Source organism: Saimiri boliviensis, chromosome 6, assembly GCF_048565385.1.
Source record: "Saimiri boliviensis isolate mSaiBol1 chromosome 6, mSaiBol1.pri, whole genome shotgun sequence".
NCBI lineage: Eukaryota > Metazoa > Chordata > Mammalia > Primates > Cebidae > Saimiri > Saimiri boliviensis.
The window spans coordinates 15,833,719-15,847,796 of NC_133454.1; the positions used below are offsets into that span (position 1 = coordinate 15,833,719).

Below are 14,078 nucleotides of genomic sequence, written 5' to 3' on the forward strand. Positions count from 1 at the left end.
TGTAAAACTTATATTTTCAAAATTATATTTTCTTTTGATTCTGTTTTGATTCTTTTTCTCTCTTAAAATTCTCTGTCTTCACATTGTCTTTATAAATATTGCATGCAAAGTTATTTAACCTATGTATTTGGTAATTCCAATATCTTAAACATTTGTGAGTCTTGCTTATCTGTTCTTTAAAATCTTAGTTTGGACACTTAGTTCTTTGTCTTGTATGCCTGTTCATTTTTTAATCATATGTGGGGTATTGCATATGAGAATGTTCTAGGGATAATTTGGGAGGATTTACTTTGGTTTCGGAGAGAGCAGGGATAGACCACCTTCATTTAATCTGGGAATGAACTGACTCTGAGGCACCAGCCCAGTTTTCACGTGATCTGATCTAGTTTTTGTTTTCCCATTTTCGTACACTAAGGCCCTTAAGAGGTTCCAACTGCAAGCCAGGAGAAGTAGTTCTCAAAATCAGCATGCATCTGATTTACCTGAAGGACTTATTAAATCACAGATTCTGGGGCTAGGTGTGGTGGCTCACATTTGTAATCCCAGTGCTTTGGGAGTTAAGATGTGGATTGATTGAGTCCAGTAGTCGGATGGAAACCAGCCTGGGCAACATGAGAAAACCCTGCCTTTGCAAAAAGTACAGAAAAATTAGCCAGGCTTGGTGGCATGCACCTGTAGTCCCAGCTACTCAAGAGGCTGAAATGGGAGGATTACTTGAACCCGGGAGGTGGTGGTTACAGTGAACTGAGATCACACCATAGTACTCGAGCCTGCGCATCAGAGCGAGACCCTGTCTCAACAACAACAACAACAAAAGACCCACCAGATTCGGAGCCCTATTCCCAAGGTTTATGGGTCCAAGAATGTGCATTTTTAACAGATCCCCAGTCAATGCACTGGCCTAGAAAGTATACTTTGAGAACCACTGGTCTAGAGTGTTTTTCTTGTGCCATTCCTTCGTGGCAGGCTGTGGACTCCAGGTTTTGTCTCCCCAGCCTCATGAAACTGCTAAAAGCCCTGCTCAGCTTTTCAGTCTCTTTCTGTTGGGCTTTTTATGTGCTCAGTTTGGCACTACTTAAATGCCTCAAAGTGAAAAGCAGAGAAGAATGTCAGACTCTAAGATCTTGTTCATTTGAGTCCTGTATGTGTTAATAATTCTTTAGCACTTTCAAATTGATATTTAAAATCTTGCCTTTTAAATTGTTCTTAGTTTAGGGGCTGTAACTGATACAAACCGTAACTTAGTATCTATACAATAAAACAGTTCCCCTAAAGAAATTGTTCTCAAATGTTGTTTCAAAGGCTATAAAGAGACACTTTTCAAAAGAAGACATTTATGCAGGCAACAAACATATGAAAAAAAGCTCATTATCACTGGTCATTAGGGAAATGCAAATCAAAACTGCATTGAGATACCACCTCACACTAGTTAGAATGGCAATCTTTAAAAAATCAGGAGACAACACATGCTGGAGAGGATATGGAGAAATAGGAACGCTTTTACACTGTTAGTGGGAGTATGAATTAATTCAAATTGTGGCAGGCAGTGTGGCGATTCCTAAAGGGATCTAGAAATAGAAATACAGTTTGACCCAGAAATCCCATTACTGGATATATCCCCAAAGGATTATAAATCATTCTGTTATAAAGACACATGCCTACACATGTTTATTGTGGCACTGTTCACAGTAGCAAAGACTTGGAAGCAACCCAAATGCCCATCCATGTTAGACTGCATAAAATTATTAAAATATTCAGGCTATGTATAGAAGATGTATATAAAACAGAAATGAATTTTGTGTTTAGATTTGGATCCCATCCCTAAGGTATCTCATTATGTATATGCAAATATTACAAAATTCAAAAAAATCTGAAATCCGAAACATTTCTGTACCCAAGCATTTCATATAAGCAATGCTCAACCTGTACTTGAAAATAACAGATAGAAATTTTAAAAATTGTTATTCAGTCTTTGTTATACTTACAGACTTCTATGCATTTGGCCTAAAATAATCAGATTAGTGCAGCTTTGAAAATGTAAGATAATAGCTTTTTCCCCCTTACTTTCATACACTATCTCATAGTCCTTCAAATAAAGGTAATACAAATAAATTTTTTATGTGCTGGATGAATATCTAACAAAATAGTTGTGTTTTGATCAAAATTAAAGCATTCTAAGGAACCTTTCCCATCTTCAAGAAAGCCATTCTGGTTTCTTCACCATCTTTGAGACTAAAGGCTTTGAAATATTTTCTGGGTATCCTACAAGATTTTTCAAGATGTACAGCCTAGCTTGCCCAGGTATAAAGGCAACAGTCTAGTTCTGATGCAGAGAGAAATTTTAATCCAGAGCACTCATGAGTGATACATAGTCCCAGAAATGGGACAGACACGGTTCTGTAACAGGACTTGTACCAACAAATAGGATGAAAAGTCTGTCTCACACCTGCTGACATTTCTTCACTTTTCAGACAGCACCAGTTGCCCTTGAAGCAGAAAACAGAGGTGAAATGAAACTAGCTCTCCAGTATGTCCCAGAGCCAGTCCCTGGTATGTAATGATTTTCTATTCAGGTTTATGCCTTTTCCTTATCCCTCCCTTCTCCCAGTATTTATTATGTTTTCAAAGGTAAGGCCTTAAACAAACGTATCAAGTTAGTAATGTATAGACCAAATGAGTGTATTCACAGTTGTAAATAAGAAAAATTCTTTTTGTGTTACGGAAAAAAACATAAAATCTACCATCTTCACCATTTTTTAAGTGTACAGCTCAATAGTGCTAAGTATTTTCACATTTTTGGTAAACATCTCCAGAACTTTCATCTTGCAAATCTGAAATTCTGTATCTGTTAATCAGCAATTTCCCTTGCTGCCAGCTTATGGCAATCATCATTCTGCTTTCTGTTTCTATGAGAAAATTCTCATTTTTTTTAGTTTATGGTCCTTATGTTTCACCTCACTCTCCAAAAAGTTTGTATCTTCACAGTGTGAATGGCCTGTATTCAGAATTTGTGTATTCCTGTGTTCATAATTTGGACCTATTGATAGTGCTGTAAGAATAGAATTTGAGTATTCTTTTTCACAGGAGGGAACTAAGAGGATTCATATGAAATCCAGAGAACTTAAAGCTCATTGGTCCTCCACTCTCAGGGTCTCGTTAAGAGGTAAAGCTTTTCCCTCAAGATTGTCAGTTGCCTCCTCGTCAGGTCTTCAGCCCAGTTAAGGAGCAAGAGACTGGCAGGAAATGAATGCCATCCAGCTCCTTGTTCCATTTCCCAAGCAAGTTCCCCACGTTAGTTTATTTAAGAATCTGTATGAATGTTAGGGCTGAAATCAGGGGTTGTAAAATCAAATGCTTTCAGTAACCAGACAGTGAAGCTAGTGAGAGGAAGAAATAATGGATGGTGAGGACAGTGACTAAAGCATTCCAAGTTTATACCTGCACCCCCCCAAAAAAGAATTGGAGGGCAAACAAAGCATATTTTCAGGCCAAATTGCTGCCAGACTACCACCTTGTAACTTCTGGATTTTCCTAAAAGGTAGATTCTTTTGCATATAATTTGTATCCTATCTTTTTTTTTTTTTTTTTTTGAGACAAAGTTTCGCTCTTGTTACCCAGGCTGGAGTGCAATGGCGCAATCTCGGCTCACTGCAACCTCCGCCTCTTGGGTTCAGGCAATTCTCCTGCCTCAGCCTCCTGAGTAGCTGGGACTATAGGCACGCGCCACCATGCCCCGTTACTTTTTTGTATTGTTAGTAGAGATGGGGTTTCACCACGTTGACCAGGATGGTCTCGATCTCTTGACCTCGTGATCCACCCACCTCGGCCTCCCAAAGTGCTGGGATTACAGGCTTGAGCCACTGCGCCTGGCCGTATCCTATCATTTATAGCCAACACTCAAAGAAACCCCATTTCCCTTTTTCCTTCTATCACTTGGTAGTAGAGGGCAGGGATTTTGGTGTTGTGAGAGACACCACCATGTCTGAGTTTTTGCCCATGTATTTTTTCTTCCCTGAAATGGCTTCCTCTTCTCCTCAACCTACTCAAGTCTTAGATGAAGCCCCATCTCCTCCACAAAGCTTTTCCTGACTATATTAGCTCTCACTGATCATATCATCTTCTAGAACATTGCAGTAATAACTTGATATTTCACTGTATATTACATTTTTATCATTTTATTTGAAATATTCTCTCCACCATAACTATAAAAATTTCCCAAGGGCATAGATTATTTCATGTATTCTCTGTATAGCTAATGATGTTCCTAGTATACAGATGAGCACATATTAGATGCTCACTAAATACTGTTTGGTTGACTGATTTAGCTAACTCGTCCAGAAAAATCTGGTAGTATTCCTTTGTTCATGTGAATCCAGCCTAGACAACAATTTCAGACTAAACCAACTTCTTAGTAACTATCTGCCCATAATGTTAACTATTACGTATATACATACAATATCCCTATAAAATGTGTAACCACTCTTGACTAGATGTGGTGGCACATACCTCTAATCCCAACACTTTAGGAAGCTGAGGCAGGTGGATCCCTTGAGCTTAGAAGTTCAAGACAAGCCTGGGAAATATGACAAAATTCTGTCTCTACAAAAATTAAAAAATTAGCCAAGTGTGGTGGCACATGCCTGTAGTCACAGTTACTCCAGGACAGCTGAGGTGGGAGGATCACTTGAGCCCAGAGATTGAGGCTGTAGTGAGCTATGATTGCACCCCTGAACTCCAACCTGGGTGACAGAGTGAGACCTTGTCTCAAACACACACACACACACACACACACACACACACACACACACACACTCTTAAAAATGACTATGCCGGCTGGGTGCGGTGGCTCAAGCCTGTAATCCCAGCACTTTGGGAGGCCGAGGCGGGTGGATCACGAGGTCAAGAGATCGAGACCATCCTGGTCAACCTGGTGAAACCCCGTCTCTACTAAAAATACAGAAAAATTAGCTGGGCATGGTGGCACGTGCCTGTAATCCCAGCTACGCAGGAGGCTGAGGCAGGAGAATTGCCTGAACCCAGGAGGCGGAGGTTGCGGTGAACCGAGATCGCACCCTTGCACTCCAGCCTGGGTAACGAGTGAAACTGCCTCTCAAAAAAACAAAAACAAAAACAAAAAAAATGACTATGCCTTAGTCAATACCTGTTTTGGTTACTTTACACTCAAATATGTTTTAAATGTCTTCCACCAGCACCAATTTATATTGGTATTAATGTTTGAAAGGTGTAAGCATTTTATTGGGATGTTTTGAATATCACTTTAAATGGGTGATTCACATTCTTGATGTCTGATTTTGTTGAACCAGGCAAAACCTCGAACGAGTGATGTAATAGTACTTAAAATAATATGAATTATTTTTATAGAGCTGTCTGAGTTCAGTAAAATCAGATTATGGAAGACTTAAGATTGTATAGATTTAATCAGTTCAGATGTTATCAGCAAGTACTAACTAGTATCTCTGCGCCAGAACATTTTTAGGCTGACATCTTTGGATGCATTATTGCCAAGAGAGAACTGGCAGTGAAAATTTTCTCTCCTTTTTCTATTACAGGTAAAAAGCTTCCTACAACTGGAGAAGTGCATATCTGGGTGAAGGAATGCCTTGATCTACCACTGCTAAGGGGAAGCCATCTAAATTCCTTTGTTAAATGGTAATAGTATTGATGACTCTTGTCTGCATCAGTTCTATATCCTGGCCTTTGCAGTTAGTTTCAGTTCTCTATATCTGAAATGCTGACTCATCATTCGTAATTTAAATGAATTTACCTGGGATAATAGAGACATGAACTAGAGGAATTTACATCATGAACTCTCAAGGATTCATTTAGCTTTAAAATCATAAAGTAAGAGGTCAAATTTAACTAGAGATCTTATACTCAATATGTAATATCTTCTAGGGAAAACATCTGTTGGTGAGGGCAATAATCAGTTCAAAAGAGTTTATTAAATTTGTAATGGTAAGATGTCATACCCCTTGGCTCCTTTACGGAGCAGGGAGAATTTCTTCTTTCCTTTATCCCACCTGTTTTGTGGCCCATTTGCAAAGGGTCATTGTATGAGACCGCAGATATTTGAAAAGTGATTTGCTAATCAACTGCTACTGAGAGTTAGCTCACAAGAGCTTGAGATAGTTTGGGTTATTAAATGGCAAACCCTTCTCTCTGTTATACATATAAAGTGACTGGCATCTAGTAAATAATAACTGAACAGATATTAGTATGCTCTCCTAGCTTCTAGACTAATTTTATTTTTATTTATATATATAGTCTACCAGAAGACCAGTGGTAGCTTTTTAAATATATGTGACATGTATCTGGTGGGGCAAGGTGTCTCACACCTGTAATTCCAGCACTTTGGGAGGCCAAGGCAGACAGATCACTTCAGCCCAGGAGTTCGAGGCCAGCCTGGTCAACACAGCGAAACCCCTTCTGTATTAAATAAATAAATATATCATGTGACATATATCTAAATTGTGTAGATGATATTATTTACGATTTTCCCTACACATACTATTTATAGATGTCAGCTGATAAGATTTTATGGCTCAAGTCAGCCTCATTCTGAGACCATTCACAGACTTTCTTGCCTTGTATTGCCACGTGTATTGTCTTATATTGCCACTTATACGAGGCAAGGTAGGTCAAAGTTCATTTAATTATCATAAATGAAATATAAGTGATTGTAAAAAAAAAATAATTTATTTCCAAAGTCAAATCTAGTAAACTGGAGAGTAAACTCTTCCTTTTCAATTCTGTATAACACATATTTCTTAGGCTATCACAGCTAATCAGGATAGCCTGTGCTTCCAATTTTTTTTTTATTATTATTATACTTGGAGTTTGAGGTACATGTGCAGAATGTGCAGGTTTGTTATATAGGTATACATGTGCCATGGTGGTTTGCTGCATCCATCTCTGTGTCATCTACATTAGGTGTTTCTCCTAAAGCTATCCCTCTCCTAGCCCCTCACTCCCCGACAGACCCCATGTGTGATATTCCTCTCCCTGTGTGCATGTGTTGTTCTCATTGTTCAACACCCACTTATGAGTGAGAACATGCGCTGTATGGTTTTCTGTTCTTGTGTCAGTGTGTGCTGAGAATGATGGTTTCCAGCTTCAACCATGTCCGTGCAAAGGACATGGGCTCATCCTTTTTTATGGCTGCATAGTATTCCATGGTATGTATGTGCCACATGTTCTTTATCCAGTCTATCATTAATGGGCATTTGGGTTGGTTCCAAGTCTTTGCTATTGTGAACAGTGCCACAATAAACATATGTGTGCATGTATCTTTATAATAGAATGATTTATAATCCTTTGGGTATATATCCAGTAATGGGATGGCTGGGTCAAATGGAATTTCTATTTCTAGATCCTTTAGGAATCACCACACTGTCTTCCACAATGGTTGAACTAATTTACATTCCCACCAACAGTGTAAATGTGTTTCTATTTCTCCACATCCTCTCCAGCATCTGTTGTCTCCTGATTTTTTAATGATCACCATTCTAACTGGCATGAGATGGTATCTCAATGTGGTTTTGATTTGCATTTCCCTAATGACCAGTGATAATGAGCTTTTTTTCATGTTTGTTGGCTGCATAAATGTCTTCTTTTGAGAAGTGTCTGTTCATATCCTTTGCCCAATTTTTGATAGCGTTGTTTTTTTCTAGTAAATCTGTTTAAGTTACTTGGGGTAGATTCTGGATATTAGCCCTTTGTCAGATGGGTAGATTGCAAAAATTTTTTTCATTCTATTGGTTGCCGGTGCACTCTAATGGGTAGTTTCTTTTGCTGTGCAGAATCTCTTTAGTTTAATTAGATCCCGTTTGTCAGTTTTGGCTTTTGTTGCCATTGCTTTTGGTGTTTTAGTCATGAAGTCCTTGCCCATGCCTATGCCCTGAATGGTATTGCCTACGTCTTCTTCTAGGGTTTTTATGGTGTTAGGTCTTATGTTTAAATCTTTAATTACTAGGATATTAAGCACTTCCTAAATGCAAGCAATGAGCTAAATGTTTTGCATATGTTATTTAATTCTAATTTCAGCCTTATGAAGTCAGCATCACCATTCCCATGTTATAGATGAAGAAGCAAGTGTCTGAGAGGTTGAGTAAATGCACACTAAGGAAGTAGCAGAGTCAGGATTCAAACCAAGTGTAGCCGACTCCAGGTCCAGAGTCTTTCAGCATGATGTGTTCTTTTTATTATTATTATTATTATTATTATTTATTATTTTATTTTTATTTTTATTTTTATTTTTTAAGATGGGGTTTCTCCATGATGGTCAGGCTGGTCTTGAACTCCTGACCTCAGGTGATCCACCCACCTCGGCCTCCCAAAGTGCTAGGATTACAGGCATGAGCCACCGCGCCCGGCCAGCATGATGTGTTCTTACCCTCAATGCTATCCTCTGCCAAACCACCACCAGCACCATTTTCTTTCCACATCTTTTCCTCCATTGTCACTCTTTAATAGCTCTGTTGTTGTGTATTGAAAGCATGAATGTTCACTCTCTTACTGAAATGCTCCCACAATTATGCCTCTTTTTGTAGCACCATCCTTCCAGATACAAGCAGGAAAAGTCGCCAGAAGACAAGAGCTGTAGGGAAAACCACTAACCCTGTCTTCAACCACACTATGGTGTATGATGGATTCAGGCCTGAAGATCTGACGGAAGCCTGTGTAGAGCTTACTGTCTGGGACCATTACAAATTAACCAACCAGTTTTTGGGAGGTCTTCGGATTGGCTTTGGAACAGGTACTGTTTGCTACATTTTTAATTCTCTATGAGCCATATTTTTCCAGAGATACTAGCGGTTTATTTGTCGCTTTGCTTCTTCCCAATAAAAACCGAGATATCCTGAAAATAGTTATCTGTTAAGTATAGAGAAATAAATGAGTAAAGAAATGTCAGATGCTAAGGGCTCCTGATATGAGGATTAACAAGGTGAAGTGTTTGTCTATGTAGAGCTTAAGTTACTGTGGTAGTGGCAGGGACAGAAAAGCCTTCATCACTAGTCTGCCCTGCAGAAACATTTATGATCCTTCAAAGCTAAATGTATGCTTTGAATAATAACAATAACATTTATGGAGCACCAGTCACCGTATTAAATGCTTTATTTACATTCTTTCATTGAATCCTCACAAGTCTGTGAGGTAGTTAACCAATGTTAATAGTCCAAGAAAGTAAGTAACACAACTACAAAGCTGTAGAACCAAGATTTGAAATTGAGTCTGTTAGACACTAAAGCCTTAGTCACACTTCCCTAGAGATCATTAGTGTCATCTCCAATCCGGTGTAGGAATCCTCCCAACTCCCTTATTCCCTGATGAATTTTTATCTGGCCTTTACATTAATTTGAAGAAGAATCATTGCTCTGGGAATTATGGTAATGATCACAAAAATGGAGTCACTCACACAGTTGAACATTTCTTCCTTATATTGAGTCTCATACCTGCCCTCCCAGTGAAGAAAGCTCTTCCTAGCTTCTACTGGTGGTTATAATTAGGGAATGACTTTCCCTGTAACACCATACATACCCCAATGAGCTATTTCTTTCTAAATGCAAACCTTCCTTTCTTCAGGTAGAAGTTATGGGACTGAAGTGGACTGGATGGACTCTACTTCAGAGGAGGTTGCTCTCTGGGAGAAGATGGTAAACTCCCCCAATACTTGGATTGAAGCAACACTGCCTCTCAGAATGCTTTTGATAGCCAAGATTTCCAAATGAGCCAGTTTCCACTGGCTCCTCCACTGAAAACTACTAAACCAGTGGAATCTGATCTTGAAAATCTGAGTAGGTGGACAAATATCCTCACTTTCTATCTATTGCAACTAAGGAATACTACACAGCATGTAAAAGTCAATCTGCATGTGCTTCTTTGATTATAAGGCCCAAGGGATTTAAATAATAACAAAATGTGTAATTTGTGATTCTAACATTAAGAAAGATATTTGAACAAGCTAGGAAAATTAAATTTCTGCTGCTGCTTCAGAGAAAAAGCTGCCCCAGAACCTTAAACATGGGGGGTTATTAACATGCAGAATGTTCTAGTTTGCCATCATGTGTTTCACACCACAGTTCTGTGCCACAGTTGAGAGGGTCTGGTACCCTTGCAGGACCTCATAGGTTTTGGGAAAAAGTAGCAGAAAGATACTCAAAGTGGGTGGGGGAATGGAGACAGAACATCAGTGATAATAAAGAATTGAACTTTAAGAAAAGATTTATTCTGTAATCTCTAATAAAATATGGAATTCCATGTTAAGGCAACGAGACTGAATTTACTGGTGTTTTTCTGCCTTGACAAACAGGCAGTTAAAACAAGTCTCAGGTGTATTTTAGTGCCACCCACTGGCCATAGATGAAATTCAGTTGTTGGCTTGTTTTGACTTAATTCTAAAATAGGTCTCCAGCCTGTATTTTTATGAGTTTATTTTTTAAAAACCCTACATATATATGATTGTTTTCATTATAACTTTACTATATGAAAGCAGCATTAAGAGTAGTCACAAACATGTTTTGCAACAAAGTTTTAATTAGAATGCAAGCTTTTCAGTTATACTGTATTTCTTAGGTATGTAAAATTTTTCATAAAATATTTTGTAAAAATCCTTAGTCAGAATAAATTATCATTTGATTTAAATTACATGGGAAAATTAGTCTGACTTCTTATTTTAAATAAAATATTTTAGGAATTCTAAACATCTAAACATCTAAATTTCCTAACAAGGCTAATGAACTTCTACTGGGCTAATATGTCTACAGTCTTCACTGCAACTCTGGGCATCATTTCCCCTAAGTGGACAACTTTGGCTATGTTATTAAGAGTAGGATTTTTATTTTTATTTATTTTGTTTTCAAGGACATAGCAGATCTCAAGGAATTTTTTTAAAGTAGTTAAAAAGCTTTGGAGATGATTTTAGTATATGAAGCATATTACTCTCCCTTAGGACCCAACCAGCCTAATTTTCTCAAAACAAGCACTGATTTAATGTAGGTTCAAGAAAGCCTGAGTGACAGGCAAACATGGGATCTTTCAACAAGCATCTAATAAATGTCACTGAAAACAACTAGAATACTTCCCTCTTTTCCCAAATAGATACTAGAATCTTCTACCAACCTGCAAATAAGAGCGACTAACCTAGAGCAAGGCCCTTTCCATTGTTTCCCCAGGCCTTTTATTAGAATGCTTAGTCCAGCTGTATTTCTCCTTCCTGCTCTGACCTTATGTAAGGGCAAAATTAGCTAATTAGAGTCACACTTCCTAGAACACAGTGGCAGAAGCACAAACCCTGTTCTGGCTTGTGCCACATCCCAGTACAAATGACTTTCTCAGCTCTTCTTTCAGTTACCTGTTAAACCAGCATCCAGCCAGCTCTAGAGCACTAATGAGACTGGCTCCGTTATCTCCCCATCTAGGACCAGGACTGTCTGCCTTGTCCTATCTCCTGATCCCTCACTTTCAGAACACCAGAGTGGATAACAGAAACCCCCACCTTCTTTGCATCTATCCGCAGAAATTCTGACTGCCTTGGGAAGTCCAAGGAGATGTTTCACATGAAAAAGAAAGTATAAATCATAAATGTAATCTTAGCTGATTCAAAAGGAAGGCTAAGTGTAAGCTTCATGCTTTATAAAATGTAGGCATGGCTGGGTGTGGTGGCTCATGCTTGTAATCCCAACACTTTGGGAAGCTGAGGCAAGAGCATTGATTGAGGCCAGGAGTTCAAGACCAGCCTGGCCAGCATAGCAAGAACACATCTCTATAAAAACTAAAAAAATTAGCTGGGCCTGGTGGTGTGTGCCTATAGTCTTAGCTACTTGGGAGGTCGAGGTGGGAGAATTGCTTGAGCCCAGGAGTTTGAGGTTGCAGTGAGCTTTGACTATACCACTGCACTCCAGCCTAGGTGACAGAGGGAGATCCTGTCTCAAAAAAAAATGTAGGCAACTTGAATTCTTTAGTGAACTCAGGTTGGCATGCTTTTGAGCCACTGTAACTTTTAGGCAAAGACCTTGCTAAAACTTCAAAGTACATTTTATTAAACTGGAGGTATTTTCTTGAACGACATGTTTTAGGGCTTTTTTCTTTTTTTCTTTTCTTTTTTTTTTTTTTCTCCCAGAAGCCCAACTGAAATAAGCCAAAAAAGGAGGATTTATTGGAAATACACTGGGTTAGCTCACAGAATAAAGAAGTACTGTGGAAACCTAGATTATTCTAGAGACTTGCAGGCTGGAACCAGAAACTCAGATGCTGTCTGTCTTCTTCAGGGAGTAAGAAATAGCACCTCAGCCAGGTTCAGCATCACAACTTCTCAGCTAAAGCACTTCTCTTTCCTAGGTTCAGCTTGAGAGATCTATGGTGGAAACTGGCCAAGTCTGTGTCATATGCCCACCTATTGGACCATTCACTATGGGCAGGAGTGTGGTGTAATATGATTCATCCAGCCTGGGTAATGTGCCTACCCCGTGGCCAAAGGGAAGTGGTCCATTATTAGAAGAATGGGATGTTGCATAGACACTGGCAAAATCTAGAGCTAGACATAATGCAATTTGTTTTTACCTCAAGTGAAAATATTTCAAAATATCATTATTTTTAAAATGAAGTAAAATTTCTAAGGGTCACTTGCTGACTCTTCTCAGAGAGGTAAATTCTTCCATTTACCGTGACTGTTGTAGCTTCTAGGTAAGTGGTGAGGATCCTGGGAACTCCATGGACTTCTCACATGGTCTAGCAGTCCACCCAAAGCATGGTTACTGTTAACCTAGGCTAGCTTATTTCAGAGATGCCTACTACCCTTCCCCTCAGCTGTATTTCCCAGGGAACTTGCTTAGACATCTTTGCAGATCCCTGGCATCCATAGTCACTATATAAGTAAAAAGCTCCAAGTATCTCCTTCCACTGTACTTTTATTCCCATTCTGCTTTGGGATTGCTCTCTTATCTGCTCTCATCTTCACTCTCTCCAAGGCTTCTTCACTAGTTTGTTTTATAAAACAAATGACCCCACATGCTTGATTCAATCACAGACTATTCCCGTTTTTTGTTTAGCTGGTTTTTTTTGAGGTCCTACCTAGTTCCTGCCACTCCTGCTTTGACTGGTTATCCTTCAGCTTTACAAAAAGAAGTACTCTCTCACACTGAGTACCTGAGTCAGGATGTGGGATCAGATTTCAGATTATTGCTCCTCTCTATTCCTGTACATGTTTCTAAGAATGTATGCTATTCAGTTATATCAGGAAGGGAGTACTGTGTAGTGATTAAGTGACCTCCAGAAACAGGTAGCTTCTATCTGAATCTCAGTTAAAGCACCTAGTAGCTGTGTGATCTTGGACAAGTTATCTAACTTCTTTGTGTTTCATCTGTAAAAAAAAAAAAAAGAAAGAAAAGAAAGAAAGAAAGAAAGGTGGGGGGGACATTGTACCTACTCTATAGGAGAAAATAAATGAATCGAGATAGTGCTCACTTTTGACAGATAGCATTCCGTAAATGTTTGCTGTTACAATGATCCCTACCACCCTTTGTTGTCATCTACCATCCTCAACTCATTCATTGATAGCCCTGACATCTGGCTCCACAGCATATGCATGTTCATCAGACACCCTGGTTTCCCAGTTCCTTGACCACCTCAATTTGAATGTCCTTAATCTCTGTTCCTTTCAGCCCCACAAATCCATGAACTTCCTTATAACTGGGAACTTCTACCTTTGAAGCATTAAATGTAAACATCCCACTCTGACCAAAATCTCCTGTGCTTTCAGCTTTCAGTTTATTATTCTGGAACATCTATTTATAAAAGCATTGTGGACTCCATTCCTTAAACACCTATCAACCACCTCTCATTGTCACTCCTCTATCCAGTCAACCACTCTCTTTCCAATAGCCTCAGAATTTTTGCTTTCTTTTCTTCCCACTGAATACCTACCCACCAGCACTATTACAGACCCCATCCCTACAAAAATCCAGTGGAGCTACCCAGCTCTTATATCCTTGGTGCAAACTGTGGCTGGAGAAAATCACACATCCACCCTGTCTACGAGAGAGATGAGAAATAGATGGAGA

The 14,078-nt window shown here is 39.0% G+C and overlaps 1 protein-coding gene across 38 annotated transcripts in view; it reads left to right on the plus strand.

Moving 5' to 3' along the window:
* The window catches only part of SYTL2 (synaptotagmin like 2), a 155,400-nt gene extending 145,111 nt beyond the window's left edge, over window positions 1-10,289 (plus strand). For all 38 annotated transcript variants that reach the window (XM_074400220.1, XM_074400232.1, XM_074400216.1 and 35 more), the window contains 4 exons: window positions 2,472-2,550; window positions 5,571-5,670; window positions 8,571-8,776; window positions 9,604-10,289. In XM_074400220.1, the coding sequence (XP_074256321.1) occupies window positions 2,472-2,550; window positions 5,571-5,670; window positions 8,571-8,776; window positions 9,604-9,749 (531 nt within the window). In that variant the 3' untranslated portion in view covers window positions 9,750-10,289. The remainder of the gene's footprint in view (window positions 1-2,471; window positions 2,551-5,570; window positions 5,671-8,570; window positions 8,777-9,603) is intronic.
* The last annotated feature ends 3,789 nt before the right edge of the window (window positions 10,290-14,078 follow it).